This window comes from Penicillium robsamsonii (assembly GCF_028829455.1).
Source record: "Penicillium robsamsonii strain IBT 29466 chromosome Unknown utg000005l_segment0_segment0, whole genome shotgun sequence".
In the NCBI taxonomy this organism is placed as follows: Eukaryota; Fungi; Ascomycota; class Eurotiomycetes; order Eurotiales; family Aspergillaceae; genus Penicillium; species Penicillium robsamsonii.
The window spans coordinates 2983865-3010086 of NW_026643223.1; the positions used below are offsets into that span (position 1 = coordinate 2983865).

General features: G+C 49.7%; 10 protein-coding genes across 10 annotated transcripts; 4 read left to right on the forward strand and 6 right to left on the reverse strand.

Annotated features, from left to right (window-relative positions):
* Positions 1-74: 74 nt before the first annotated feature.
* On the reverse strand, positions 75-1962 carry N7447_009157 (C2 domain protein; the record flags this gene model as incomplete). The annotated part of the gene is made up of 2 exons (XM_057233419.1): positions 75-1149; positions 1199-1962. The coding sequence occupies 2 exons, from the start codon at positions 1960-1962 to the stop codon at positions 75-77; spliced, it is 1839 nt and encodes a 612-aa protein (XP_057082961.1).
* A 446-nt stretch (positions 1963-2408) lies between these two features.
* On the reverse strand, positions 2409-5336 carry N7447_009158 (DNA repair protein RAD16; the record flags this gene model as incomplete). The annotated part of the gene is made up of 2 exons (XM_057233420.1): positions 2409-4364; positions 4416-5336. 2 exons carry the CDS (start codon positions 5334-5336, stop codon positions 2409-2411), a joined length of 2877 nt encoding a protein of 958 aa, XP_057082962.1.
* Positions 5337-6058: 722 nt separating this feature from the next.
* On the forward strand, positions 6059-8046 carry rad7 (uncharacterized protein; the record flags this gene model as incomplete). The annotated part of the gene is made up of 4 exons (XM_057233421.1): positions 6059-6136; positions 6190-6738; positions 6797-6962; positions 7019-8046. The coding sequence occupies 4 exons, from the start codon at positions 6059-6061 to the stop codon at positions 8044-8046; spliced, it is 1821 nt and encodes a 606-aa protein (XP_057082963.1).
* Positions 8047-9330: 1284 nt separating this feature from the next.
* N7447_009160 (pirin family protein) lies at positions 9331-10449 on the reverse strand (the record flags this gene model as incomplete). The annotated part of the gene is made up of 1 exon (XM_057233422.1): positions 9331-10449. The coding sequence occupies one exon, from the start codon at positions 10447-10449 to the stop codon at positions 9331-9333; it is 1119 nt and encodes a 372-aa protein (XP_057082964.1).
* Positions 10450-11234: 785 nt separating this feature from the next.
* On the forward strand, positions 11235-12787 carry N7447_009161 (PRKCSH domain-containing protein; the record flags this gene model as incomplete). The annotated part of the gene is made up of 2 exons (XM_057233423.1): positions 11235-11348; positions 11408-12787. The coding sequence occupies 2 exons, from the start codon at positions 11235-11237 to the stop codon at positions 12785-12787; spliced, it is 1494 nt and encodes a 497-aa protein (XP_057082965.1).
* An 819-nt stretch (positions 12788-13606) lies between these two features.
* Positions 13607-17097, forward strand: N7447_009162 (cytoskeletal protein-binding protein SLA1; the record flags this gene model as incomplete). Its single annotated transcript, XM_057233424.1, has 3 exons — positions 13607-13804; positions 13895-17012; positions 17072-17097. The coding sequence occupies 3 exons, from the start codon at positions 13607-13609 to the stop codon at positions 17095-17097; spliced, it is 3342 nt and encodes a 1113-aa protein (XP_057082966.1).
* Positions 17098-17782: 685 nt separating this feature from the next.
* Positions 17783-18478, reverse strand: N7447_009163 (uncharacterized protein; the record flags this gene model as incomplete). Its single annotated transcript, XM_057233425.1, has 1 exon — positions 17783-18478. The coding sequence occupies one exon, from the start codon at positions 18476-18478 to the stop codon at positions 17783-17785; it is 696 nt and encodes a 231-aa protein (XP_057082967.1).
* A 1262-nt stretch (positions 18479-19740) lies between these two features.
* On the reverse strand, positions 19741-21780 carry N7447_009164 (putative C6 transcription factor; the record flags this gene model as incomplete). Its single annotated transcript, XM_057233426.1, has 1 exon — positions 19741-21780. The coding sequence occupies one exon, from the start codon at positions 21778-21780 to the stop codon at positions 19741-19743; it is 2040 nt and encodes a 679-aa protein (XP_057082968.1).
* A 610-nt stretch (positions 21781-22390) lies between these two features.
* Positions 22391-23642, reverse strand: N7447_009165 (phosphosulfolactate synthase; the record flags this gene model as incomplete). Its single annotated transcript, XM_057233427.1, has 6 exons — positions 22391-22883; positions 22947-23029; positions 23098-23177; positions 23234-23271; positions 23331-23368; positions 23421-23642. 6 exons carry the CDS (start codon positions 23640-23642, stop codon positions 22391-22393), a joined length of 954 nt encoding a protein of 317 aa, XP_057082969.1.
* A 704-nt stretch (positions 23643-24346) lies between these two features.
* Positions 24347-25818, forward strand: N7447_009166 (phosphatase PAP2 family protein; the record flags this gene model as incomplete). The annotated part of the gene is made up of 3 exons (XM_057233428.1): positions 24347-24712; positions 24818-25352; positions 25409-25818. 3 exons carry the CDS (start codon positions 24347-24349, stop codon positions 25816-25818), a joined length of 1311 nt encoding a protein of 436 aa, XP_057082970.1.
* Between the last annotated feature and the right edge of the window lie 404 nt (positions 25819-26222).

Sequence of the window (26222 nt, forward strand, 5' to 3'; positions counted from 1 at the left end):
ATCGAAAATGATACGTGGCTCCCGAGACCTGAGAAACTCCCCAAAAAAAGAAAAGGAAAAAGAAGAAAGAAAAGTCAAGTCGCAAGTTGACTTGTCTCATGACGGTCAGTGGTGATCGCACCAGTCGATACGGGGCGCTCACGGCTAGAGAGGTACCGATGCTTGTGCTTATGACCATCGGGCTTCTCATCCGCTTCTACCCACCGCATTACCTGTCCTCGTAGATCGCGCATTTCGTGGACTCGCCGGGAAAGATCTCCTCGTTGCTTGGATTGACCACTGCGCTCGTTGAGCTCATCCTCATCTGAGCTGGAGATGGACAGTGAAGACGCGCTGCTCTGTTGCAGGAATGTAATGACGTTGCCAGCGTTCTTCTTGAATTCGCGCTGCTCGTCCTTCAGTTTTCCCATGCGTTCCGCATCCGCCTGGCAGTCCAGAGTTGCAACATGGAGGCCGGGGAAGTTAGAGGACATAAATTCCTGTAGGAGTGGTAGCTTCTCCGCGTTGGGACGGTAGGTGCCACTATCATTATCAATAAAGAGTTCATAGTCTGCTGGATCGGTCGAGATAGGGATCCCTTCTTCGGTTTGGTCCAGATCCTCGCCCTCATTGTGGTCCTCATCTTCCTCCACGGGAAACTGGTGTGTAGGCACCGTGCTCGATTCTGCATTCTCCGCATTCTCCGCATTCTCTGCGCGCTCTGCACGCCCTTCCGGGGAATTACGACGATGGCGATGCTTGCGCCGCCGAAGGAAGAATTCACCCGAGTACGCGATGTAGATGGACACATCACTGTGCATGGTGTGCTTGCTCAGCATGTCGATGCCAAATTCTTTGCCGGTCTCGGTGAACCGGAGTTGTCCGTCCAAGGTGAGCACGTATGTGAAGATCCGTCCACCCTGGCCATAGTGCGCAAACTCCAAAAACTTCTGGGCAAGTTCACGGCAAGGCATCTGGAAGGACCCGTGCAAGGTAGTGCGATCGAAATTGTAGATGCGCTGGTGTTGGTGATGGAGCGCTTTATGCAGGATACGCCCTCGTAGACTTTGCGACTGGAACATTCCCGCCACGAATGGCTTGAACTCTACATAGCGGTGGTACAACTCTGCAGGGATGGGGCCTGTGAGCTGCATCTGAATCGCTTGGAAACTGTTCGGGGGTCAGTATATAGATGGCCTAGGTAGGAAGGAGGACACACTTGTAACGGCTAATAGAGCCACTGCCATCTTTGCTTTGGACTTGGTCTTTGATGCCAGCCAGGCGTCCGATCATAGGGGAAAAATGCTTAAACCAATGGTTGGGACCGATCGTGTACATATGACCCCCCTCCGTGCCAGGGGTCTTGCCGAGACATTCGATACTGACCACCAACCAAGATTCCTTCTGGTGACCAGTCGCAAAAGCAGAGATATTAGTAAAGACATAGACGCGCTTACTCCCAAAGCGTTTTTTAACCTTGAAGGACTTCTCCTTGAAACCTGCCCAGTCCTCTGAGAGTGTAGGAACGTCGATAAAAGCGATTCCCAGCTTATCATCGTGATCTGCGGGGTCCTCGTCCATCAGATGACATTTCAACTGGAACCCCGAGGCGGGCACATTTGCGACAATCCACTCGCATTCCCAGATGGGGTTCATGTCCTTGCGTACGGTCGGAGTGCGAAAGCGCACGACGGGGTCTTGTTTATGGCGCTTCGGCAGGTCGACTACCATGTGCGCGGATACATAGGGATCGGAGGAGAAGCTGCCAAAATCCGCGATGGGCAGGTCCGCTGCGCGGTGGAAAGTAATCTTGAGGGTGTAGCCTGGTGGGGCACGAGGAATGGGAGTGGCATCGAAGCCTCCGGCAGGCTTTGACTCTTCCTTCATAGTGACCCGGCGATGTATCTTGTCAGCCTTCTCGACAAATTTGGGCCCATATTTGTCAATGGGATGGATAGGCAGTGACTGGGGTTGGGAGTCCATGGCTGATAAACAAATCCCCGATGAAAATATGAGTAAGAATATTAGCCATGGAAGGGAAAAGAGGAGAGGCCAAAGCTTTCAGCCTTATAAATGATGAACCATCGTCCCGTAAAGGAGAAGATGATCCCAGGCAGCAGAGATTATATCCCGCCAAGACCGAGGTACCTTAATAATGTATGGCTCTTGAACGCGATTGGCTCTTGTGCCTGATCTAGAGTCAGCCCTATATTTATTACGTTCTTAAACTACATATCCACAGAGGAAATTGGAGATGACGTTTTCGTTTTCGGAGAGTAGAATGTGAATTAAAGGCAAAAGCCATGACTAGAAAAATGTACAGATACAGGAATAATGGTGAGATCATGGGCATCATGGGCATCATGGGTGAAAAAAAAGACTCTTTCCGTGACTGACGAATGTGGCGTATTGGAGAACGTGGATAACGCTTAGGTCCCTCGGAACAGGAACTGCATGTCCTCCGGAGTCAGTTTTTCCAGGGCTGCCGCTTGATCTTTATTCAAGGTACCCCGGATGAGGTTGGCTTTCTTCTCTTGAAGTTGAATGATTCGTGACTCGACAGAGTCCTCGATACAGAGTCGAGTGACCACACAAGGTCGCTGTTGGCCGATTCGGTGACTGCGATCGGCACTTTGCCATTCCGCCGCAGGATTCCACCACGGGTCAATAATGAAAACTCGGGAAGCTTCCGTTAGGTTGAGGGCCACTCCACCAGCCTTAAGAGAAACTAAGAAAACCTCAACTTCGGGCTTAGTCATGAAATGCTCAATGGATTTTTGCCGCTGTGCTGGGGTCATCGATCCATCTAGCATAACGGTGTTGAACCCGGCATGGCGTAGCCGCCACTCGACCAGTTGTAGCATGGATGTGAACTGGGAGAAGATGATCGATTTAGGCGTATGGCTTTTGCTTCGCTCCTTGAAGAGTTCGTAGAGGAGCATCTCGATTTTGGTGGACGAGGTCCAACTCTCCATGGAGATACGGTTGATGATGGAATTTTTCTTGACAGATTCTTCGTATTCTGTAAGCGTGGGTTGTTCCAAATCAATGGAAAGGGCGATATGGCAGTGTGGGCAGTCAACATGCTTGCTATCGTCCTGGAAAGACTGGATATAGTCCTTGGCGCATTGGCGACAGAACTCATGACGGCACTGAGACCGTATGGCATCTTCTGCGGGCTCGTCACAGACGCAGCACACGGCAATGTTGAACCCTGCTTGCGTCTTTTTCTTCAAAATGAGATCGGGATGGTTGGCAACTTGGCGCATCTGCATGATCAACCCGAAGATGTTGGCATAGTTGTTCAACATGACACCCTCGCTGACATAGGTATCAAATTTTCTGGTTGAGTTTGTCATGATGCTGCGTGAGAAATCTTGCTCGATCTCGCCAAAGAATTCATTGTGCAACGTGATACGTTTAGATGGGAGCTCCATTGACTTTGTATGCTGTTGCTTCATCCGGCGGAGCATGATATGATCAGTGATGAGACGCAGCTTGTCGAGCCCGTCTTTGCGTTGTTGCTGAGTTTTCCCCTCGATGATTGGGTTAAGAATCTCCTTGTTGAAGATTGAGATATGCATAAACCCAGTGTGAGAACACTCGGTACAACGCCCCTCTTTAGTCGAGGTCCACTGGAGTTGTTCGCAATCACACTGCTTACAAAAGTAGCATGCGAATGGCTTGACTTGTAAGAAGCGTAGAAGGGAAAAGAATTCTCCAATCCGGTTCTGTACGGGTGTGCCCGATAGGCACCACTTGTAATTAGCCTCCAAGGCAAAACATGCCTTCGCAACACCCGTGGTACGCGATTTGATACTATGCGCCTCGTCAAGAATGAGGCGGTGGTAGTGGACTGCATGAATGACACTATCTGCTTTGACCATCGTCTCGCCGCGAGAGAAGCCTTTCTCCTGCTTGCGGTAAATGGATTCAAGGCTTGCATAGGAAATCATGATGACATCGTATTTGCGAATTTCAGCTGAGGTCAACTTTTTGATTTTCGCGTCGGAATTATGATAGACCAAGACTTTCAGCTTGCCATCCGTGTATTCTTTGATCTCGGAGACCCACTGCATCAAAGCAACCGGTGGCACCAGGACGAGGGTCGGGTCAGGCTGGGGGAAGTCGGACATGATGAGTGAAACTGCTTGGATGGTCTTTCCCATGCCCATCTCATCACCCAACAAACCACCTTTGTATTGAGTTTTTTCCTGCTCTATCATCCAGTTCAAACCCTCTAGTTGGAATGGCTTGAGTTTGCGAGTTATGGAGACAGGTTGCTTGGCTTCCTTTGGCTGGATAATCGGCTGTGCTTTGAGCACATCCCACATGGTACCAATTGTGGGATGCTTATGCACAAGGTTCTTTCGGTCTCTTTCTACCTAGGTGATGGTCAGTCATGCCAAGGCACGTAGGAAAAGAACCCGACTTACACGGCGAGCTTTCCGCTGCTCTTCCCAGGTTGGGGGTAGGTCTCCCTCAGAGTCGTGAAGACTGTCATTCAGGTCTTCTTCAATAGAAAGGGAAGACCCGCTTTCTAGGGGATCCTCTGAGGTATCCGACCCAGCAACCCCAAAAGGACGTAACCCAGGTGGCTCAGGGCTCAATGAAGAGAAGGACACCGGTCTAGAATCTGGGTCCGAGTCGTATTCCATGTGCCCATCAATGAACTTATCTACAAGCAAACGAGCTTCTGTTGTTGGGTGTGGGTGCTCATATTCTTCCATTTGGAGGGCATGGGCCAGCGCGATATCGGAAGCCTCGGGGTCGGTTTGGACAGACAGAGTACCCGTGGGCCGTTTTGCCATCCTTTTTTTGGAGGCACGAGCCAGTGGAACATCAGAGGCGTCATCATCCTCAGCCAAAACAGTCGCGGGTCGTTTTCTTCCACTTTTGGAAGCTCCTAGAGATAATGCGCTCGACTGTAGTTTCTTTACGCGATCAGCGGCATTGATACGCGCCGAAGTCTTGACCGCAATCTTCGTGTCGGGTTCGGTAACTGCAGCACCAACGCTGGTAGCTGGGGTACTGTAGCCCGTCGAGAGGTTCCCAAGCGAACTCCGAGAATTGGAATCACTAGGTGACTCGTTTTTCACAGGCACGACCACCGTAATTCCCGAAGCAGAATTGTCTGGTGCCACCGGATCCGATACACCGACATAATCATCCTCATCTGCCTCGGAATCTTGGATGACGCGAGGGCGCGACTGAGAAAGGGATGACCCACCGGCTCGTAAAGGTCTCGACCGAGTTGATCGACGGAGGGGGGATGAATTCCTCAATGACGTTTCGCTAAATTGTGAATCGTCATCTGAATCAGGTATTGTAGTTCTGGGTCTCAGATTGTGCCTCATATCGAAACCGGGCGGATGTAGAGGGCGGTGGAATGAGAGGGTCGAAGATGGAATGGTGTATTAGGGTATAATAATAGACTATAATGATGGATCTTGTTAGCCAAGTTTGAAGAATATATAGGGAGATGACATTGGGGGAGGAGAGTACCTAGAGAGGCTGACTTCACTTTGTGTTGTGAATATGGGATCGGGATAAGGGGGAAAAGAAATGAAGGATGGGATAAAGGAGAAAGTAGAGATGAAAATGAAAGGTTTCCCCGGGAAATCCAAGGAAAGCAAATCAAAAGGAGAGCCCTGGAGAGAGAAAGAGAGAGATGAAGTCGGAGACAGGTGCCTGAACCAGAAAATTTCCTCGGAATCTTCCGACTCACCTTGTTTTTCTTCCCTGGTGGCAAATACTTTTCAACATTATCGAGCATCAAAGGTCTCTGTTTCTCTCTATCTCTCATCTCTCTTCGTGTATCCCTCGTATCCTTCATCTCCCTCGTATTCCCCTTCCCCATCTTCCGTGTCTTATCTCAGATAAGACCGCGTTAAGTGAAACGCGAAATCGCCACGGGTCCAGTGACTCGGGCCCAGGCCGACTTTGAGCCTCTCATTTTGACATTTGAATTCAAATATGTGAGTGTTCCTATCCTACATTATTGTATTCAAACTGACTTTGTAAAGGACAGGAAGGAGACGGCAACGGCCAACTCAGCCTCAGGGCATTCGGGGCCCGTATGTTGTGCTTCCCTTCACGTTATCACCCAAAGACTAACCGCAACTCTAGGCGCTCTGCCTTGACCGATTATCTTGCTGTATGTTGAGGTATTTCTTACCTGGGGGGTATTGCTCGACTGACTGGTTCTAGTCAAATAATATCTCAGCCCAACAAATTCGAGATGATTGGGACCGCCGGCAAGCCGAGGCACAGCGCCCGCCTGACCAGCCTGACCAAGCTGAGCAATCATCCAATGCACCTGAAGAATCTAGGTCGCCGTCGGTACTGGCGTCACCAGAGGACCCAGTAAAAAAGCGCAAGCGCGAGCAAGCCATTGCAAGGATAAAAAATAGCAAGGAGTTTGCTAAGCGCAAGGCCCGCTTTAGTGGTGATTACGAGGACGAGGACGACGATGACCTCCTTGCGCTACAGATCCATGAAGAAAAGAACCGACCGAAACCGGGCCAGCTTGCAAATTGCGAGATCTGCGACAAGCGTTTCACCGTGACACCCTACAGCAAGGCCGGTCCGAATGGAGGCTTGCTTTGCGTTGATTGCTCCAAGAAGCAAAAGGCCGATGATAAAAAGCCCCCAGCCAAGAAGCGTGGCCCTGGAATCGGACGACGTCAGAATCAAGCTAATCTACTTGATGGGTTGACTCCTCATGGTACTCAGAGCCTGCTGGAAACCTGCATCAAGGTAAGTCCATGGCATTCAATCCTCAGGGCATTAGCCAAGGAATGCTAACCATTTATAGAAAGTGGCAGATTATATTCATGATATTGAGGACTTCGGTGATTTGCCTCCGTCATTGCTAGTACGTCTCGGTCAGATCTTGTCTAGAAGGCGGGCTGTGACCTCGCGGACCCTAGATCTATTCTTACGACCTCATTACACATCCATTGACCTGTTCGACTGTGCTAGTAAGTTCGGAGTTATACCCTCTCTCTGGAACAAAGAGAATCTAACCAGTAGCTAGAACTCGGCACGGATGATTACCACAAGATCCTGGCTTCCATGCCTCGTCTTACAAGGGTCAACCTTCGGTTCACCACCCCAATGAAGGACCATATTTTCCATTATATGATGGAGCGTGATATGGAGATCAAAGATCTCCATCTGGATGGACCAAACCTTGTGACCGATGCCTGTTGGCGCCAACTTTTCATGAAACTTGGTCATCGTTTCATGAGCTTCAAACTGTGGAACCTAGATTCTGCCTTCGATAACGAAACAGCTCGAGTGCTGTACCTTCATTGCCCCAACCTTCAGCGACTGAAACTGAAGTTTTTACACAAAATCGACAATGAGATGCTTGAGGGGATTTCGACACTCAAGTCCCTTCAGCATTTGTCGCTGCGTTTTCTGAAAGAGACCGAGCTCAAGACCGAGCCTCTCCTTGAAATCATGAGTAGTGTTGGTCCTCAGCTGGAAACTCTATCTCTGGAGGAATTCGAGTTTGTCGACGACCGACTTTTACAGCATATCCATGAGCATTGCCGTCATCTGACCAAGCTTCGTCTTACCCTCAACTCAACCTTCACTGATAAAGGTTTAGCCGCGTTATTCACAGGTTGGTCTAATCCGGCCCTTACCTATGTCGACTTGAACTCCCTCAGGGACGTGGACATGACGAATCCTGCCGGTCCGGAGGAGCCTATTGGGCTTGCATCCGACGGGTTCATTGTGCTTATGGACCATTCGGGCTCGAAGATCCAATACTTGAACATTTCGTCGTGCCGTCACGTTTCATACAAAGCGTTCGAACAGGTTTTCGCAGAAGGCAAAATGTATCCCAACCTCAAATATCTTGACATTTCCTTTAGCACTGCCGTGGACGACTACCTTGCGCAGTGCATCTTCCGGTGCTGCCCAGCCCTTCAGAGACTGGTTGTCTTTGCTTGCTTCAAGATTCGCGATGTCCACATTCCCAGGGGACTTGCTCTGATCGGTACTGTTGGAGCGACTATCAAAATTGACGGAATCACCCAGACTGAGACAATTTGAGTGGCGTGAGGGTGGATCGACAGAACAATTTTTTTTCACCTCTCATGTAATTTAGCGATATTGCGAAGCATATGTATCTGAAATCCGGAAAAATGCAGGTTAACTGATTTCATCTACATTGCCTGTTGGCATAGCCCCTGTCTTGGGTGTAGGAGTTCAATAATATCCGTTTAGCCCAATTGTGATATAAAAATCCGTTATGGCGCACTGGCGGTTAGATCTCCTATTTCCATCGTCACGTACCAAAAAACACCAATACTGAATAATTTAGCGAGCTATCACCCGGCGAATCTTCTCTAATCTTCCGTCTTTTTCCACTTCCTCCCATATTTACGTGGCCACCAGCAAGGTCTTCAATAGATGGTGACCTCAGTCTCATTTTTCCCTGGTGCCAGACCAATCCTGTGATCAAGTCAATATAGGCGATTCACCTTGCAGCCTAAAATTACCCATTAGTAAATGCAGCGGCAGGAGATGCGGCCGTCGCGCTATTACCGGGTTTTATGATATAGTAGGCATTGATGTCGTTGTGGACCCCTCGGGGAAAATAGTGACGATGTCTCTGGGTGTTTTCCATGGGTCGTGAACGGAGGTTCAATAGGACAAGGATGGACAGGTGGCGGGCGAGGGTGATCCACGATCTCACGGCTATCGCAATTACCCAGCACTGGAGCCAGAGCTTAGCTGGGTGAGGGAAAGCTTGGGTCATTTCCTGTGATGGGCCAGATTCATCTCCCGATAGTCCTACATTGGGTAATAGGGTGGTGCATGTAGCAAGAGAGGTCGCGAGTCAGTTGCGGCAAGGACAGAACGTCCTCGTCATTGTCTCGTAGCTGAGTGGCTGATCAATGTTAAATGATAACCCCAATGGCGTCCGTTCTCATTTTTATAACAGTACGGAAGCTGGCGCGAGAGATTCTGTCGAGCTGAGTGGTATTCTAGGTACTAAGAACTGGCTGATTCAGCGACTACCCACTTCAGGGCTCTATGTGAGTTTGTATGGTAAACCGGGCGATTACAAAGATAGAAACATTATATTTTAATATGGCATTGAAATGCCTTTTAGGTGCCGCGTTTTCCTTGTTGTAACCAGAAAGAGAATACGGCAAAGTTCCTACAACTTTTCATGTATAATATGCATGTACCAATTTCCCCGGGCTTGATCATTTATAAAAAGGACTTCATTCAATGTCATATATATTTACGCCAAACACCACAATGTATGTAATCAGAGTCCATATAACCCCCAAGAAAATGCAAAACAATTAAGAAAGGCCATGGGATTTATCCCATTCGCTTGCCAATCTCACTCTGCCAGCCTCGAGTCCTCTCAAAGCCATTGGACGCAGTCTGGTAGTCGAGCATGGCCTGGTAAACCTCCTCCTGGGTATTCAGCACGAAGGGTCCATACTGAACAACCTTCTGGTCCAGCGGCTGGCCAGCCACAAGGAAGATGCGGGCATCCTTTTCGGCATTATCCGGGACGGAGAGTTCAACAAAGTCACCCTTCTGCTCGAATTCGACATTTGTGAATTCCTTCACGATGCGAGTGGAATCATTCGAGCCAAAGACAGTCTCACCGGCCAAAGTGTAGGCAAATGAGTTCCATCCCTGAGGCAGGGGCTGCGAGACACGACCACCAGGCTTGATAGTGATATCCAAGATCCAGACAGGGGTGTAGGCCAAGTCACGCACGGAGTCAACACCGTGCGACTGGCCCGAGATGACTTTGATTTTGACGCGGCCCTCATCGACTGTGGCGAGGGGAATCTCCGAAGCGCGCAGATCACGGTAACGAGGCTCACAGAACTTCAGCTTCTGGGGCAGATCGACCCACAACTGCATACCAACGTTGGGGCTACCGTCTGCGTTCTCGTGGGGCATCTCAGCGTGCATGATGCCGCGGCCTGCAGTCATGAATTGTAGATCGCCGGGTCCGATGGTGCCCTTGTTACCGGCGAAGTCTTCGTGATCAACACCGCCAGACAACAAATAGGTGATGGTCTCCTGGCCACGGTGGGGGTGATCCGGGAAGCCCGCGCCCTTGCCGATGGTGAAGTGGTCGAGCATGAGGAAGGGACTGAAGTTGCGGAGCTTGGCAGTTCCAATGGAGCGGCGCACACGGGCGCCTGCACCTTCTGCTTGCTCAACGGCAAGGAATGCCTGTCGGATTGCGCGAGGAACGGACATGTCTGTGATGGGGAAGACTAAGGGAGTCGGGGTTTCCAGGTTGAGGTGGTTTGTCTGGTTGACAATGCTTTTTGTATGAAAGTACTGTGACAAGCTAGGAGCTTGTTGCTGGATGAATGTGAGGAAAGGGTCTTTGAGAGAGTCTTTGACAGAAAGTTTATAGGCAAGGAAGATTGCTGTTATGCAAATTAAAAGTGGGAGAAGCAGTTTCATGGATGAGATGAGGGCTACTTATATGCAAATGAAGCGATTGAAAAGAGTAGAATGTTCTGCTTAGAAAAGAAAATGCTGTCAGCGTTAGTCAATCTCATAAATACTCTTTGTAGTAACTAGTTTATCCATCCCTAATGCTTTGCAAGACATCAGTCAGCCTGGTCTGGCCAATGAAATGGCTTGGCTTGTATTACCAACATCCCCGTCAGCAGCCGCTAAGCAAAGGGTTAGCCATATGCGGTTAGTATGTGTACCTGATAAATGAGGTACAAATGCTGAGTTCAGCATTTCAAATCAGGTGACCTAAGATCTATAAGCTCTAAGTAATTCAGTGGATAAAGTATGGATATATGCATGTTATAGATTTGAATACAGTGTGATTTTTAGATAATTTCCCTATATACATATCAAAAACGACCATTTTCATGCATTCTGCAATATACATCTGCTACCAACCTGTACACTATAGATTAGGCGTTATCAGATAAGGCCACGGAGCAGCTGCCCAGATGCCGCTCTCCACTGCCAAACCTAACGTGTGAGGACTACCTACTGTGTAGACATTTGATCCATCCCGGTCGTGGAAAATTGTTCACTTCTGTCTTATATAATTACACTGATACCATATGCGATTGATTTGCATGACAACCCCTTAACATTGCCGAATTGAAGCTTCTTGCGACAAGCGCCTTTCGCGGGGAAGCTTCGCGATACCTGACTTCCACAACCGCTAGACTCCACTGTCATCCTTGGTTACCTGCGTTTTATCTGGCCTGTTTGAAGAGATGTTTTGCTCAGCAAGCCTGTCGCCATGGCTGGTATTGGTCTGTGCTGTTTCCAGCGTGTGGGCAAATAAAAAGCCGTTCAACATAAATGATGATATTCTGGCTTATCCCCAGGTAGGTGGATATGCCTTGCACCGATGTGAATCAAATCTAACATTAGATATTCCTCAAAGTATCAGGTGAAATTCCCCGAGGAGTATGTGCTCGAATCCCACGCCGAAGAATTGCTCCAGTCCCAGGCTAGCCCTCGCACCAATGACCAGAAGAATCCCCAAGTTTACATGGGCCAGGATAGCACGGACTCCACCCACCAGCCCGAGGATGTGAATGGATCTTCATTCACCTACGAAGAAATGATACTCGAGGACCGGCGACTCCTCTGCCAGATCCCACGTGTCACGAACGACGACCATAATACAACAAGAGACAAGGAGAACAGCAAGGCCGACGAGCAGAAGGAACTGGCTCGGGCAACAGATCGTGGTCTGGAACTCCTACGTGAAATGGAAGGGCGATGCATGTACTATTTCTCTGGGTGGTGGTCCTATTCCTTCTGTTATCAGAAGCAGGTCAAGCAGTTCCATGCGCTTCCCGCTGGCCGTGGTGTCCCTCACTACCCACCCATTGAAGACACCCAGACACATTCCTTTGTCTTAGGAAGATTTATCGGCGACAAGGGCGAGGAAGAGAAACAATCTGCCAAAAAAGATGTCGCAGAGCTTCACACAAAAGGTGGCTCGCGGTACTTGGTCCAGCACCTGCGTGGAGGGACCAAGTGTGATCTGACGGGGCGGGAACGCATGGTTGAAGTGCAGTTCCATTGTCACCCACAATCGACAGATCACATCGGCTGGATCAAGGAACTCGCCACGTGCTCTTATCTCATGGTGATTTATACCCCTCGTCTATGCGACGACGTTGCTTTTTTGCCACCACAACAGGATGAGGTACACACTATCGAGTGCCGAGAAATATTGATGCCCGACGAAGTCACTGAATGGGAAGCTATCAAAGCATGGTACACGGCCAACCAACTGTCCGATACTGCTACAGATGCGAATGCTGATATCGCCCAATCCGAGCTCTCAGTTATCGGAGGAATCGAAGTTGGAGGCCGCAAGCTTGTTGGCATGGAGGGCAAAGTAATTGAAAAAGGACGGGTGGCATCCGCAGGCGAGGAACGAGTGGAGGTTGTTGCGAAACGCGAGAATGGCGAGATCCGGAAAGTGTCCAAGCAGGTTCTGAAAAAGTACGACATCGACCCAGAGAAACTGGAAGAGATGAAGAATCTACTGGAAGAACAAGCAGACGGCAAAGACTGGACCCTGGAGGTTGTGGAAACTAACGGCGTGATAAAATTCCAAGGCGTTCTTGAAGAAGACGAGGAAGACACTTGGAACGACAAGCCGTCAGAGAAACTACACGAAAAGGTGTCTGAAAATTCCGCGGTCCAAACTCTGAAGCAGGAAACAGAGCCACTTGAAAAGAAAAAGCCCTCAAACGAGGCCTCAAATAACGAGGGAAGTGAGGAGACTTTCAAAGATGAACTATAATATTGTATAGTAGATCTTGTACATTTTGATATTCTTCGTTTTTCAAGCCTTATATGAATGATTCATGTTTTTTCTGTGCCTGAGTTAGGAACATATTTACTGCTTGTGTGTCTTCTATACATACCTACTACATGTACTTGGTTTTACTATAACAGCCACGGGAGCACTCATTCTAGACTTCCAAGGTACGCTGGATAGATATTTATACGCGTCTAATCCTACATATTATTAGTATATGAGGATTTTCGATATTTGATATAGTCAATATGATTGTAATCCCACACGACTCCAGGGCCACCTAGATCCTAGTATACCAATCAAGAACCAAAAGCGATATATTGTCCGTAGATGTCAGTTGCCTCGGAGCCGAGGGGCGCATTGGGTAGAAAAGTAGTTTGCCGGAGAATTAGAAGAATTCAAATAATAGTAATAGAACAAAAAATAACAAAAAGCCAAAGAATCCAATTGGAGAGAATGTTCAAAACCACATAGATTAAGGCAACGTGACTGTCAACTCCTATCTGGCCCACCTTCCCGCCCTCTCCCTAATCCAACCTCCGCCTCTTCTCTTTTCCTCCCTCTCTCTCTCTCAATCCATTGCGCCTAGGCATCTTTGTCTACCTCCGCGCGCCCCGACATCTCACATCCCGACTTATCCCCTGCTCCGCCCACTAAGCGCCAAGGCTGACCGACGGGCCATCACCGATTACATCCGTTCATCCCTAAACTACATCACTGCGAAACCTAGATTTGGCACGTTGAGACGCCGCCATTTGCAGTGGACTGTAATTGATAGGTCCCGTGGGATCAGTTTCCAATATGGGTTTCATCGGTGTCTACTCGGCTGTGTACGACTACCAGCCACAGGGAGCGGGCGAACTCGAGATTCGCGAGGGCGACCTCCTCTACATCTTGGAAAAGAATGCGGATGATGACTGGTGGAGGGCTAAAAAGAAGGCTGGACGGGAGGATGAAGATGAACCCGAAGGCCTAGTCCCTAACAACTATGTTGAAGAGGTGAGTCTCGTTGAAGCTGCGGAGCTCCACCGATGGAATGCACCCGTACGGCCTCGCTGCATGGACAATTGCTGATATTAGATGAAACAGGTGCAACCAGCGCACAGAGCTACGGCCCTCTTCGACTACACGCGACAGACTGACGAGGAGGTTTCCTTCTCAGAAGATGCTGAGCTGATGGTGTACGACACCTCGGATCCGGATTGGACGTTAGTTGGAACCAACTCAGAGTATGGATTTGCGCCGTCGAATTACATCGAAATCATCGAGGATGCCTCTGCTGCAACGATTGTCCCTCCTCCACCTTCTGTTCGAGCCGAGCCTGCCGCGCCGACGCTTCCGCAGCGGCCGACGCAGACTGCCCCGGAAGAAACTGAGGAGTCGCCCGCCGGCTCCCCAGTTGATGTGTCTCACAACCCCGCTGCTGCTGCGATCGCCAGTATCATCCACAAGCAGCACGCCCCTGCCGAGACGACTAGAGATGAGCCCCCGCCACCTAGTCTCCCAGTCCGGCCATCATACGATCAAGCAGAGGACAGGGAGGAGTCTCCACCGCCCAGTCTGCCGCGTCGACCACCCTCGGAACATGCAGCCTCGCCTATAAACCGATATGCGCCGGACCCAAGTCCGCCACCCCGTCCTCAGCAGGCGGCGCCTGTTACGGGTCGTGATGGGACACATGTCAAAGCATCTCCCCCTTACAACCGGGCAGGTGAGTTGACGCCTCGGTCACCTTCCGGCTATCATATCTACAACATCAATGAGATGGTTGAAGTTATGGGCAAGAGAAAGAAGATGCCGACTACATTGGGAATCAACATGGCTACTGGAATCATCTTCATTTCTCCTGAAGGTGATGATCGGCAGAAAGAATGGAGTGCGGAGAAGCTCACTCATTACTCGATCGAAGGAAAGCACGTCTTTGTTGATCTTATCAAGCCTAGCAAGAGCATCGATTTCCATGCAGGCGCGAAAGACACTGCCCACGAGATTGCCGCGGCACTCGGTGAGATTGCTGGTGCCTACCGGGCAGAAGGATTGCGTGAGGTGCTCGAGGCAGGAGAAGGCGGAGGTCCAAAGAAGGGCCAGATCTTGTATGACTTTATGGCGCAAGGCGATGATGAAGTTACAGTAGCTGTGGGTGACGAGGTCATCGTCCTTGATGATACTAAATCCGAAGAGTGGTGGATGGTGCGGCGATTGAAGAACAACAAGGAGGGTGTTGTCCCCAGCAGCTACGTTGAAGTCACAGGATTGATACCAAAGGCGCCGTTAATGCCCAACGAACCAGGCCTGTCGACTGTGGAGAAGAACCGAATGGAGGAGATGCGGCTGTCCAAACTTGCGACGGGCAAGTCACGGACGGACTCAATGGATTCATCGGACCGTCACAGCAAGCGCGACAGCAAAATAAAGTCGAAGCCTGATCCAACTAAAGTACGAAAGTGGACGGATCGGACCAAGGACTTCACAGTGGAAGCCCAATTTATAGGTCTCCAGGATGGTAAAATCCAGCTTCACAAGGTGAACGGTATCAAGATTGCCGTCCCTGTCTCGAAGATGTCTGTCGAGGATCTCGAGCATGTGGAGAAGGTCGCCGGCGTCTCACTGGATGAGGACAAACCTCTTTCAAGCATCCGACCTCGAGCTGCGATTAACAAGGATTCCAAATCTGGGGCTTCCAAGTCTGGGGCTTCTGTGCAACGTTCCGATTATGATTGGTTTGACTTCTTCCTTAAGGCTGGTGTTGGCCCACATCGCTGTGAGCGATATGCACAGTCCTTCAACAAGGATGCGATAGACGAATCTGTACTACCTGACATCACATCTGAGATGCTTCAGAATTTGGGTCTAAACCTGGGTGATACTTTGCGAGTGATGAAGGTTTTGGATGCCAAATATGGCCGTACACCGGACAAGTCCAAGCCTCGAAACGTCAGTTTCGGCGGCGAGGAAGTCATTGGCAATGGCGAGGACGGAGGGCAAGGTGGTCTGTTTTCCGGGCCTGGTGGTATGCTGCGCAACAACACTCGCAGAGGCAGACCAACACCAAACGTCCAAGCCGGAGAGGTTGATCCCAAAGCGTTCGGCCAGGGAGGCGAACCCAAATCACCAGATAGCTCAGCGAGCCCACCACCCCCTGCGGCAGCTGAAAAGCCTGCTGCAACCGGATTTGAAGATGATGCTTGGGAGGTGAAGCAGCCGAAGCAGCCTGCTCGGCCATCTGCAGCCACCCCGACTCCACCGCCCGCGGCAGCCCAGGCTCCTCAGCCAACAGGGGCAATGGCGGATCTGACCTTGCTCCAAACTCCTTTGCAGCCGACACCAGCTCAGCCTACTGCACAGCCTGCCTCGCCCATGCCTGCCCTACAGCCGCAGGCCACTGCCGTGCAATCACCACCTGTACAACAGGCTCAGCAAACAGGTGCCACTCCCAGCTTGTTTGCCCAAGTGGCACAGATAGGACAGCATCAACAAGGTTTCAGCCCTCAGCAGACCGGGTTCCAAGCACAGGCCAGGCAACGTCCTCAGGCACCTCAGGCAGTTGGACAAAATTCACTTCTGCCTCCACCTCCGCAACGCCCACTGTCCGCGCCTCAGAACTTCTCGCAACAGCAAAACGCCTTTGGTCCTCCTCCATTGCAAGCTCAACTGACGGGCCTTCCCCAGGCGGGCCCTCCGGTTGCTCCTCCCGGCCAGAATTTGAGCGAAATGAACCAGCAGCGTTATCAAGCTGCGATGCAGCCGCAGGCGACAGGATTTATGGGTCAAGCCCCATATCAGAACGGCTTAATGCCACAGCCCACAGCGTTTACTCCCCAGTCCCAATTCGGTATTCAACAGCAGCAACAGCAGCAACAGCCGTATGGTAACCAGATGGCCCCTCAACAAACTGGGTTCCAGGGACTTGGGCCTCAGCCCACAGGCTTTGGTGGATATGGACAACATCAACAACCAATGCAGACTGGTGTCAACTCTGTCCTTCCTCCTGCATTGCAACCGCAACCCACTGGTATCAATGGCTACGGTAACCAGTCCTACACATCTCCGCCCCCTGTGCCGCCAATTCCCCAGCAACCAACGGCCACTCCCTTGTCGCCACAGAAGACCGGACCGCCTCCCTCTATCAGATTTGGTGTCAAGCCAGACGGCCCCAAGAAGCTTGAGCCACAACCGACTGGACTCAGAGCCAACCTTTCGCAAGCCAGTGAGTGTTTTCTTACCCTTACAGGTGATATAAGTAACAGAAACTAACTCGATCAACAGCCCCCAATAACCCCTTCGGCTTCTAATATGCTTCTGTATTCGCCCATACTAGACTGGCGTATATAATCTCGGTTTCCTGGCAATTCCCCTTATGTTGCCCTGAAGTTTTGCTCTGAGACTAGGATGTTCTTTTCACATATCGCAGCTTGCCCCTTCGAACCAGTGCAGTGCCCTTGGAATCGACACGTGTACATATCATGACCCTGGTCCCGTTTTGACGCAGCGCGTATCGAAGCTCATGCCACGAATCCTCTTTATTTCCCATTGCAAAACCCCACCCACACTTAGCGAGCTATCCATATTCCTTTACTGTGCTCTGTGACAGATCTGATTAGGCCTTTCATATCCCGCATTTTTCATTGTCTCTAGGTTACTGTCATATAAATCTGTTCATGGTGATGCTTATTGTATGAATGCCCTCTCTTTTTCACTTTTCTTTTGTTTGGATGGCTGCTTTTTTTTGCTCTTGTTCTCTCTCTTGCCAGCTCATACATAATCCATGGAGTTGTCGGCATTTTGGTAGTCTACTCCATGCAATAAACCTGTCTAGGCACTACCCAGATCAAACTCTTATAAGTAGTGTGAACATGAATGGAGGTATATCATGACTCAAAACACGGCCATTTCCTTTCTCTCTTGCCCTCAGCCTCACATCAAGTATGTGTGATTTAGCGGTCGAATGGAAGATGCACAAAGTATCAGCGATCCGAGTCAGAGGGGTTTGATTTTATTACAGTCCGAATATAGACACAGTCCGAATATAGCCTGCAGCTGCGTCATGCAAGCTCCTTGAACCTCAAAAGCTAAGAGATCTACATTGCTTGATACCAGGGGTTCCCGTGCGCGGTGGCTGTGAAATACAGCCCTGAGCCACGTAGCAAGTTCCCTCCATTCAAATCCATGAAAGTCAGTCTGGTAATCGGTCAATGTGGCCTTGATGCGGGCCATCTGCTGTGGATCTTCTGCAGTACCCAATGCCACGACCAGACACGGCACAACATAAGCAGCACCAAGCGGACGGTAACTGGAAGCCAACTTAGCCTCGTTGATGATTTGCTCGCAAAAGAAGGTCGACTCCTGGGCGAGCATGACGTTTTCTGAATCCAATGTACGGAGAATAGTGTTTAGAAAAAGTGCCAAAGCAGTGATCACGGTGTATGCTGCTCGATGGCGCGATCGTTGACCAAGGGTCGGGGAGGACAGGCTGGCTGGTTCAGTAAGCTGGACTAGATACGGATAGATATTCTGTGCGTCTTCTCGAAGTCTCATATATGCTTTGGCGATCTCGGGAAAATGGGAGTGTGGGTGATGGAGGTATTTTGGGGACTTTGAAAGCGACAGTAGAGTCGTGGTTGGTCGTGGAATGCCATCCGGGGCAGTGGCGGAGCCTTCCTGGATGAGAGCCATCACGTTGTCCCAGAAACTGACAGAATTAGTGAAGTCGGGAGGTTCTGAGTGTCACATACCACCGGCACACTCAATGTGACGATCAAGTCTCTTTCGAATCCACTTTTGTATCTGCGGACGTCTACAATCCTGAGTAAATGTGCGATGGCTGTCCCATGGCTGGCTGATTGGTCTTTGTACTTTCCAAGCCAGGCCTAGGATCATTGGGCTTAGCATTGAAGGCCGAAGAGGCTTGGATAGTATCATACCTAACAGATTGAGATGAGATAAACAGCACAAAGGGTATGCGGCGATCGAACCTCCACTGGATTATCTAGACATTCGCGTAATGCCCTCAAGGATTTCCCAAATAGCACCAACGCATCACGGGGAACTTCTTTATTACGAAGAGGATGCAGAAGGGGGTGTGAAGAGACCAAAGCCTGGGCGGCTGCATCCAACACCGCACTTTCTCCGAGTCGTCTAGGAATATCCTTGAGAAACAAGCCATGAAACGAGATATCGAAGCGAATATCGCTAATATTGAGAGCACTGATGAACCGAGTGGCTAGTTGATTGCAAGGGGCTTTGGAAATGAAATTCAAATTCCATCGAACTTGCTCTTTGACTTTGGGTATCACTCGGACGGACTTGAATTGATAACGCTGTTTCCCACCTCCTTCACAGGGTAACTCCATCCGGATGCATCGTGAGGAGGGTTGTCGTTGATCACACTTTATGTTGATCAGCATTGTCCATTTCCCCGACGGGAGGCACAGACCTTCTTTTTCGACTTTCGGCAAGATTCACACCCTCTACTAGATGGGACACCCATAGTATTATTCTAACTGGAAAAGGAGAAAAGAAAGTAAGAATAAACACCCTTGTGTAAGATGTGTAGGAGAGAAGAACCCAGACCGCCCAGGGTATCATTTCCCCTAATTAGTTAATGATAGACCTCTGCCAAGACTTTGCATTTCGAACTTGTAGCGTTTCCTTGCAGTGTCTTCATAGTCATGCCTCAAATTATCCCCAGTTTAATCCAGTTTCTTGGTCAGTAGCCTCAATTCTTCACTCACAATCTAGCCTTCTCTAGAACCTTCATCTTGGCATTTGTCCCTTAAAAATCGATTTGCCCTTGGGGGTATATATCTCAATGAACACGTCCAATCATACGAACAAAGAATTACATGGGGAGCCAACACCCTCACAATAACAGATCTACGCCAGCACACCCACTTTCCATCATATCTTTAACCTTTGAAACACACGGGACTGGGTAATCACGGCTCATCCCCCCAGGTGCCAAAGACCGGAAAATCCTCGGCCATGTACAATAGTCCATTATCGGGGAACATGACATCAGAAAGCGGAGATGGGCCGGAAACCGGGGGCGGACCGGAAGGAATAGTCCCGCCAGGAGAGCAGCCCACCGGGATACCCGAGGTGGTTAACGCGGAAATGGCTGCATCGTAGGACAGGGTTGCAGTGGGGTCTGAGCCATTGCACAGGGCTTCCCAAACATCGTTGTCGGTTGAAAATTGGGGTTGAGCGGGTGGTTGGGAGGGGATGTAGGAGGATGAAGTTCCAGCGGGAATTGTGTCAGGGGAGGTAGGGGATAGTGCAGTTGCAGTTGCAGGTGAGTGAATATCACCTGGGCCAGTGAAAGGTGGAACTCCTGGGGAGTTGCGATCCTCGTCTCCGCCTACTTGGCCAAAGAGCTGGTCAACCTGTTTGCTACGCCTGTTCATCCATTGTCGATTTCGTTGGGAAACGTATTCGGCTATAGCAGCGCGGAGGTATTTGATTATCTGGAAGAAACGACATGCGTGTGGATCGTGCGGGACAAATAGCCCTAGGAACCGTTCGGCTTTGTTCATTCCTTCTTCCAAGGGGAGGAGATTATCGTAGTCGGCGAAGAACGCGGCCCCGAGGACGATGACAGAGTTAAAAACGGAGTTGATTAAAAAGGGTAGTCGACGTGGAAGGGAGGTGTAATGGCTGAGGCCATCCACCACGTCTAGACCTCGGAGTGCGGAATAGACACATGCATCGGCAAACAAGGATACTCGGGAGCTACCGTTTCGATTCTCGGAAGTTGGGTCGGTTTTGCCTTTGACATATTGGGCGACACGATATATGAGGAACGGCCGTGTCAAGAGGATGATCGACCAGTAATATGACCCGAACACATGAGCTGCAGCTAGGCTATTTTCCATCGACTTGTTTTCGAGCTGCTCAGTCTGCATTTTGAGAATTGTTGGCAGAGTGCGAACCCAAGCCCGATGCTGGTTGGAGATCTTCTCTGCAACATTGATCGATATGACTTGCTTCATGTAGACATCGGTCAAGATCCGTTCGAATATTCGACAAAGCGAGATCACCGCAGCAGAAAGTTGTTGATCTGCGGTCAAATGGGGTTGTGGCCCTCCCGATATAAGAGTATCTTCACGTATGTCATAGTCATAGTCTGTGGTTGCGGGAGGGCGTCCTAGGGAGGCGCTAAGGAATAGATCCATCATCCGGAGACTCTTCCAGACTCGCTCCCTCGCTCGACGCTCACGCCCACAGAAGAGCGCATTTGCATCCTTGCGGTGGATTCCTACCGCATAGGCAGCACGTAACGCAACCCCCAGATTCATAAATGCACCATTGCGCCTGCATGCGCCGAGCATATACATGGAAACCAAAATATATGATTGAATGGTGTGTATGCTGGGGGTTTCCTGAAAGGCTAAGAACGCTAATTGACGACCGCTGCTAAAATATTGTTCAGCTACCGTCTGATCAATATCTGAAACCTGAGCTCCAATGGCAAGGACAAGATAGAAGATAGAGCTAACGGTATCTTCGTCACCGGATGGGTTCGCAACCCAATTAGCTAGTCGTGGGTGGAACTCCTCCAAGTCGAACAAGTCTAGCAACGGGCTTGTAGCAAGCACAAACTGACGAGCCAGTCGCTGGGCTTCGTCGTTGCTTGGTGGTGTAACTAGAGCTCCGGGCTGAGTGCTTGAGTTGCTCTGAAAGGCCTCGAGCATCGAATGTCGCGAGTTGTCCTCGGTGAACTCACACCGGCCAATGGAAGACGTAACAACACGGCGCAGGCTCTGTAAAAATGACAAACTCGCCGAATCACCGATATACATAAACTTTCCCTGGCCGTCGCGCAGAAGCCGCGCCACTTTTGGCACGGGAGCCGTCCCTTCCTTCTCATCTTTTTCCTGGCGTTCCATATTCATTCCTTGATCTTCGAGAGAGTTCAAAAGGCGATCCATTGCCGTTTCCCGCTGCGGAGTTGCTATTACGCGCTCGCTGAGCAACATTGTCGAGTCCTTGGGGTCTGGCTTGAGTAGGCGTGCGGGCCGATCCGAGAAATGGCATTCCGACCCCTTGTGCCTCTGAACACAGATTGTACATGGTTGTTCACCGTTGCATTTCTGTTTTCGCCTTTTACAGCTATCGCATGCTCGTCGGCAACGAAGCCGTGCTCCCGGGGTAGTGCTAGCCCGAGGCATCCCGATCGCCGCGCTCGTTTAGTGAATAGGTCGGATCACTCGTCTGGAGTTTCGGCGGTAATCATCGAGGCGTGGAGTATCTGAACCGACCGAGCCGGGAGCTGTTTGGATTGGTTCAAGTCATTGCTGAGGCTTAATCTAATGTTGAAGATCGCGAAGTGCGGGCGTTTGCATTCCCCGGACTCCATTAGATGACTAAGCGGGATCATCCCACCCGTGGACCCGTGGACCCTCCGGGCCCCTGGGACTAGAAATTAGTAAGCAGTTTTTCTAGTCCCGCTCAGCTGGAACCCGGGACCCTCCTCAGATGGGCACCTCCCGAGCTGTTTATGGACATGGGTTCAAAATCTCGAACGGATAAAGAAATTGATATAGCAAGAATAAATGTACTTCAAGTTCAAACCCCACCCCCCGAAGTTCATGGTCGGAACGACACTATCTTGCCCCATGTGTCGGCAGTGCCCCAGATGCCAGTCCGCAGGCATTCTAGCTGCACAATCTGGCTATGGTCCACAAACAGGTTGACATCAATACCAAATTCACGAACGTACCAATTAAAGACCTTGGGATCTGCTGCCTCAAACATAACACGCTCCGGAGGAAGCTCTTTCATGATCTTCGACACCACATCAGTCCTCCAGGAGCTAACATTTTCAGTAATACCTTCTGACTCAATCATCAACCGCTTCACCCCAGCGTCAAGGAACCTACGACCCAAATTTATCAATTTTCCAGGATCAGAGGTCCCAATCGCTTCAAGTCCTGACGCTGGTGTATCCCCGCCGGCCCCAAATTGAATCCCCAACTCAGGCTTTGGTTCCAACTTGTATGAGTGGACTTTATCAATAAGACGGAGCCAGTCATCCGCTGGGATTGACAGAAAACCAGAAGACAATTCAACGACGTCAAGTCTATGTTGACTAGTCAGATTTTATATTCCAGCCTCCTGGGCCTGGGGCTGGGGTTGCACCTACCCGAGATCCTTGCATTTCTTCAAGTAGCGGTCAAATACCGTGTTTGGGTCGGGATGTGTGAGGAGGTACTCGGCCCATCCACCCTGAGACATGGAACCTAGTGTCAAGAGTATGTTTTCAAATAGGCTGTGTTGGTCCAAAACAGTCTTACCGTCGAGATGTACACACCGTGTTCATGGGCAAGATCGACCAATCCCCGCAGTGATTTCTCGTGAAAGAGGGAAAAAGCACCTAGTTTGTCTCAACACTGTCGCTTCTGGCAGGATAGAAGCCTTGTTGGGGCTCACCTCCGGCAAACTTGAGACCATCTACATGGTCGCCCATCCTATCAGTTGCTGTCAGATGCCATTTGGTGAATTAGTTTGGGTCATTGTGGAATATTACGTCTCGAGGATATCTGCGAGATATCTTTTGCCCATGACCTGGTTTTGGTTAGCTTTATAGAAAACGCTGGAAGGATGATATGACACTTACTGAGTAGTATGGGCCTCGGATCTCAGTGACTCCCTTCGTTCTAGGCTTGGCAGGTCTGGGGTTTGACCGCGCGAATCCAAACCCATTTTGCTTGTCTTGTAGAAGAGTGAGTTCTTGGTATATGTTCGGCGTGGTAGAAAAGCGTCTGGATGTCGACAAAGCAATGGCATGCGAGGTGCGGCTGATTACACGCCCGGTTGTAGGTGGATTTATGAGTACCATATTTAAGAAGTTGCTGAAGCGGTTGAGCCGACCTATTCACATCCAAATTATATATATATATGTATATATATATATTGAAGGATTGACGTCAAATACACTTCATCGAGGTCAAGCTGTATTACGTAGCACACCGTATGTGTTGCATCATTTGTGAGATTATATTCCAAAGTTATTCCTTGCAATTTCCCCAGGTACTTGAACTATAGAACTAGAGAAATAGGCATATAATATACATAGTACTATACTAGGACTAGCGGCTCGGATACCGGAACCTCCATAAAGCGAAGGGCGTTTCGGAGATCGGTGAGGACCTGGAAGTACTGTGTACCTCTTCTATAGAGACATCCCCAACTATAACACAAGTACTGGATACCAGTTACAAATTATGCCTTGGGCATTGATTATATGCCAATATGGTAAGAGATCACATGTACATTCGAAAGATCGTATAATATTGGCCAGTCGAAAAGCAAAGAAGAGGAGATTTATGCAGTTGATTCCGGTGACATCCGCCCTTGCCTGCCCAGCACCTGCCTTGGGCATTATTTTGATCAAAAAGGCCATATCCGCCCCTCTCAGGTACATATTCATCATTCCTATACTTTCTGATAGACTATCAGAGCATCTTTTTCTTCCATTTTCTATTTGAAAAAAAAAAAAAAAACAAAAAAAAACCGTACTGGTTCCTTTGGTTGATATCCATAATGGGAGCTGGGGTGGTTATAGAACCTCTGGTGGTGATTGTTCTCTTGTTTGGAGGTACCTGGATTAACCGCTCTGTCGATTCCTCGACTCGGTACAATACTCGACGGAACTCAAACCTTCGACGAGTCTCATCTGATTCTTTGGAGTCGGGATACTCAAGCCAATCGACAAAGGACTTACTGGGCTCTCGGTCCCACTCACCACAAGCGGAAGATCGATGGCACAAGCGACAGGTTGGACTCCTAGGCTTGACCTTTGAGGTGTCATCGCCGAATACTATCGTGTTCCAAGACCGCTTGCTCAGTCGATTGCTCCGAAAGTTTCCTTTTTTGGTGGAATGTTGGTATTGGGCTTTGGTTTACTGGGTATGTTGATTTCTTATTTACTTATTGTTTATGGGGTACCCACTCTCTACTACCTGTGATTCTGTGTCAATATTTTCAAGAGGGGGAAGCTCACAATCTATGCAGACGTATCAGCTCGGTCGCGCTTTTACCGCTGTGACTCTTAAGGATGACACCGTCGATGTTGCGAGGAGACATGCATTGCAACTGATCGTGATCGAGGAGAGACTGGGTATGTTCTGGGAAACCTTGATTCAAAGACACTACCTTCGCCGCCCCCTTGTTATGTCCTGGATCAATCGGATATACTCCTTTATACACATCCCCGGAACCATCGCGTTCCTCGTCTGGCTCTATTACTATACTACCGTGCGGAATCGGATCGATGAGGCCCAGCCCGGAAAACCTAAGGGTGCTATGAGCGGTTCACCTGCAGGTCCTCTTTTATATCAGGCGCGCCGGCGGACTTTGGCCGTGTGCAATCTTCTCGCATTTGTGGTTTTCACTCTTTGGCCTTGCATGCCGCCTCGGCTACTGAGTGACACAACCGCTGATGGCCAAGACGCGGATTTAGCTCGCAGTTATGGGTTCGTGGACACGGTGCATGGTATTAATGGATCGGGCAGTGTTTGGACGGAAAACCGCTTCTGTAATCAATATGGTAAGTGTTGTCTGACCCGAATGCTCGTCATAGGTCCTTGACTGACTCTTACCAAGCGGCAATGCCTTCCTTGCATTTCGGCTATTCTCTAATGATCGGCCTCACATTGATAATAATCCCTCTGCCACAGCACCACCGGCGCACAATCCTGCGTACTAGGCTGACCCGTGCCCTAAGACTGGAACTCCCATCGTGGCGCCGCCTTGCTTGCGTCATACTTGGCTTCCTATATCCGTTCACCATCCTGGTGGCCATTGTTGCCACAGCCAACCATTTCATTCTCGATGCTGTTGCGGGAGCTGTGGTATGTGTCTTGGGGTGGTATTTTAATAGAGTGCTGCTCAATCTCTTGCCACTGGAAGACTACTTCCTTTGCCTTGTCCAGATTCATAAACCGGAACCCTCACTTCTTGATGTCACTGAAGAAGACCACGCGAGTGAAAGTGCTTCAGCACATGGCATCTGAGTCCACTCCTCTTACCAAGGTTTGGCATTTCATGATTCGACTTTGGATTCAGCGTCTTTTAGAATTTAATACCCTGTATGAAACCCAACCAGCCCTCTGGTTTATAATCTGTGTATATGGACCTCCTATTGTTACCTCTCTGTCAACGCGTCGCCTGGTGTCTCCCTCTATACCTAAGCCATATATTTTTATGCAAGAACCCTTTTATTTTCCAAGACCTGAAAGACAAGTATCTGAAAAAGTATCCAAGAAAAGTCTCTGTAATGATGTTGACGGTCATGCCGCTTCAAGTTGCGGCTCCCCGAGATTATCTTTGTCTCCATGGCGCAGCTGTGCAGTAACCAACAGGAAGAAGAAGATCACCCGAATTCACACAGCCTAGTGACCACGTCAGCGAGAATACG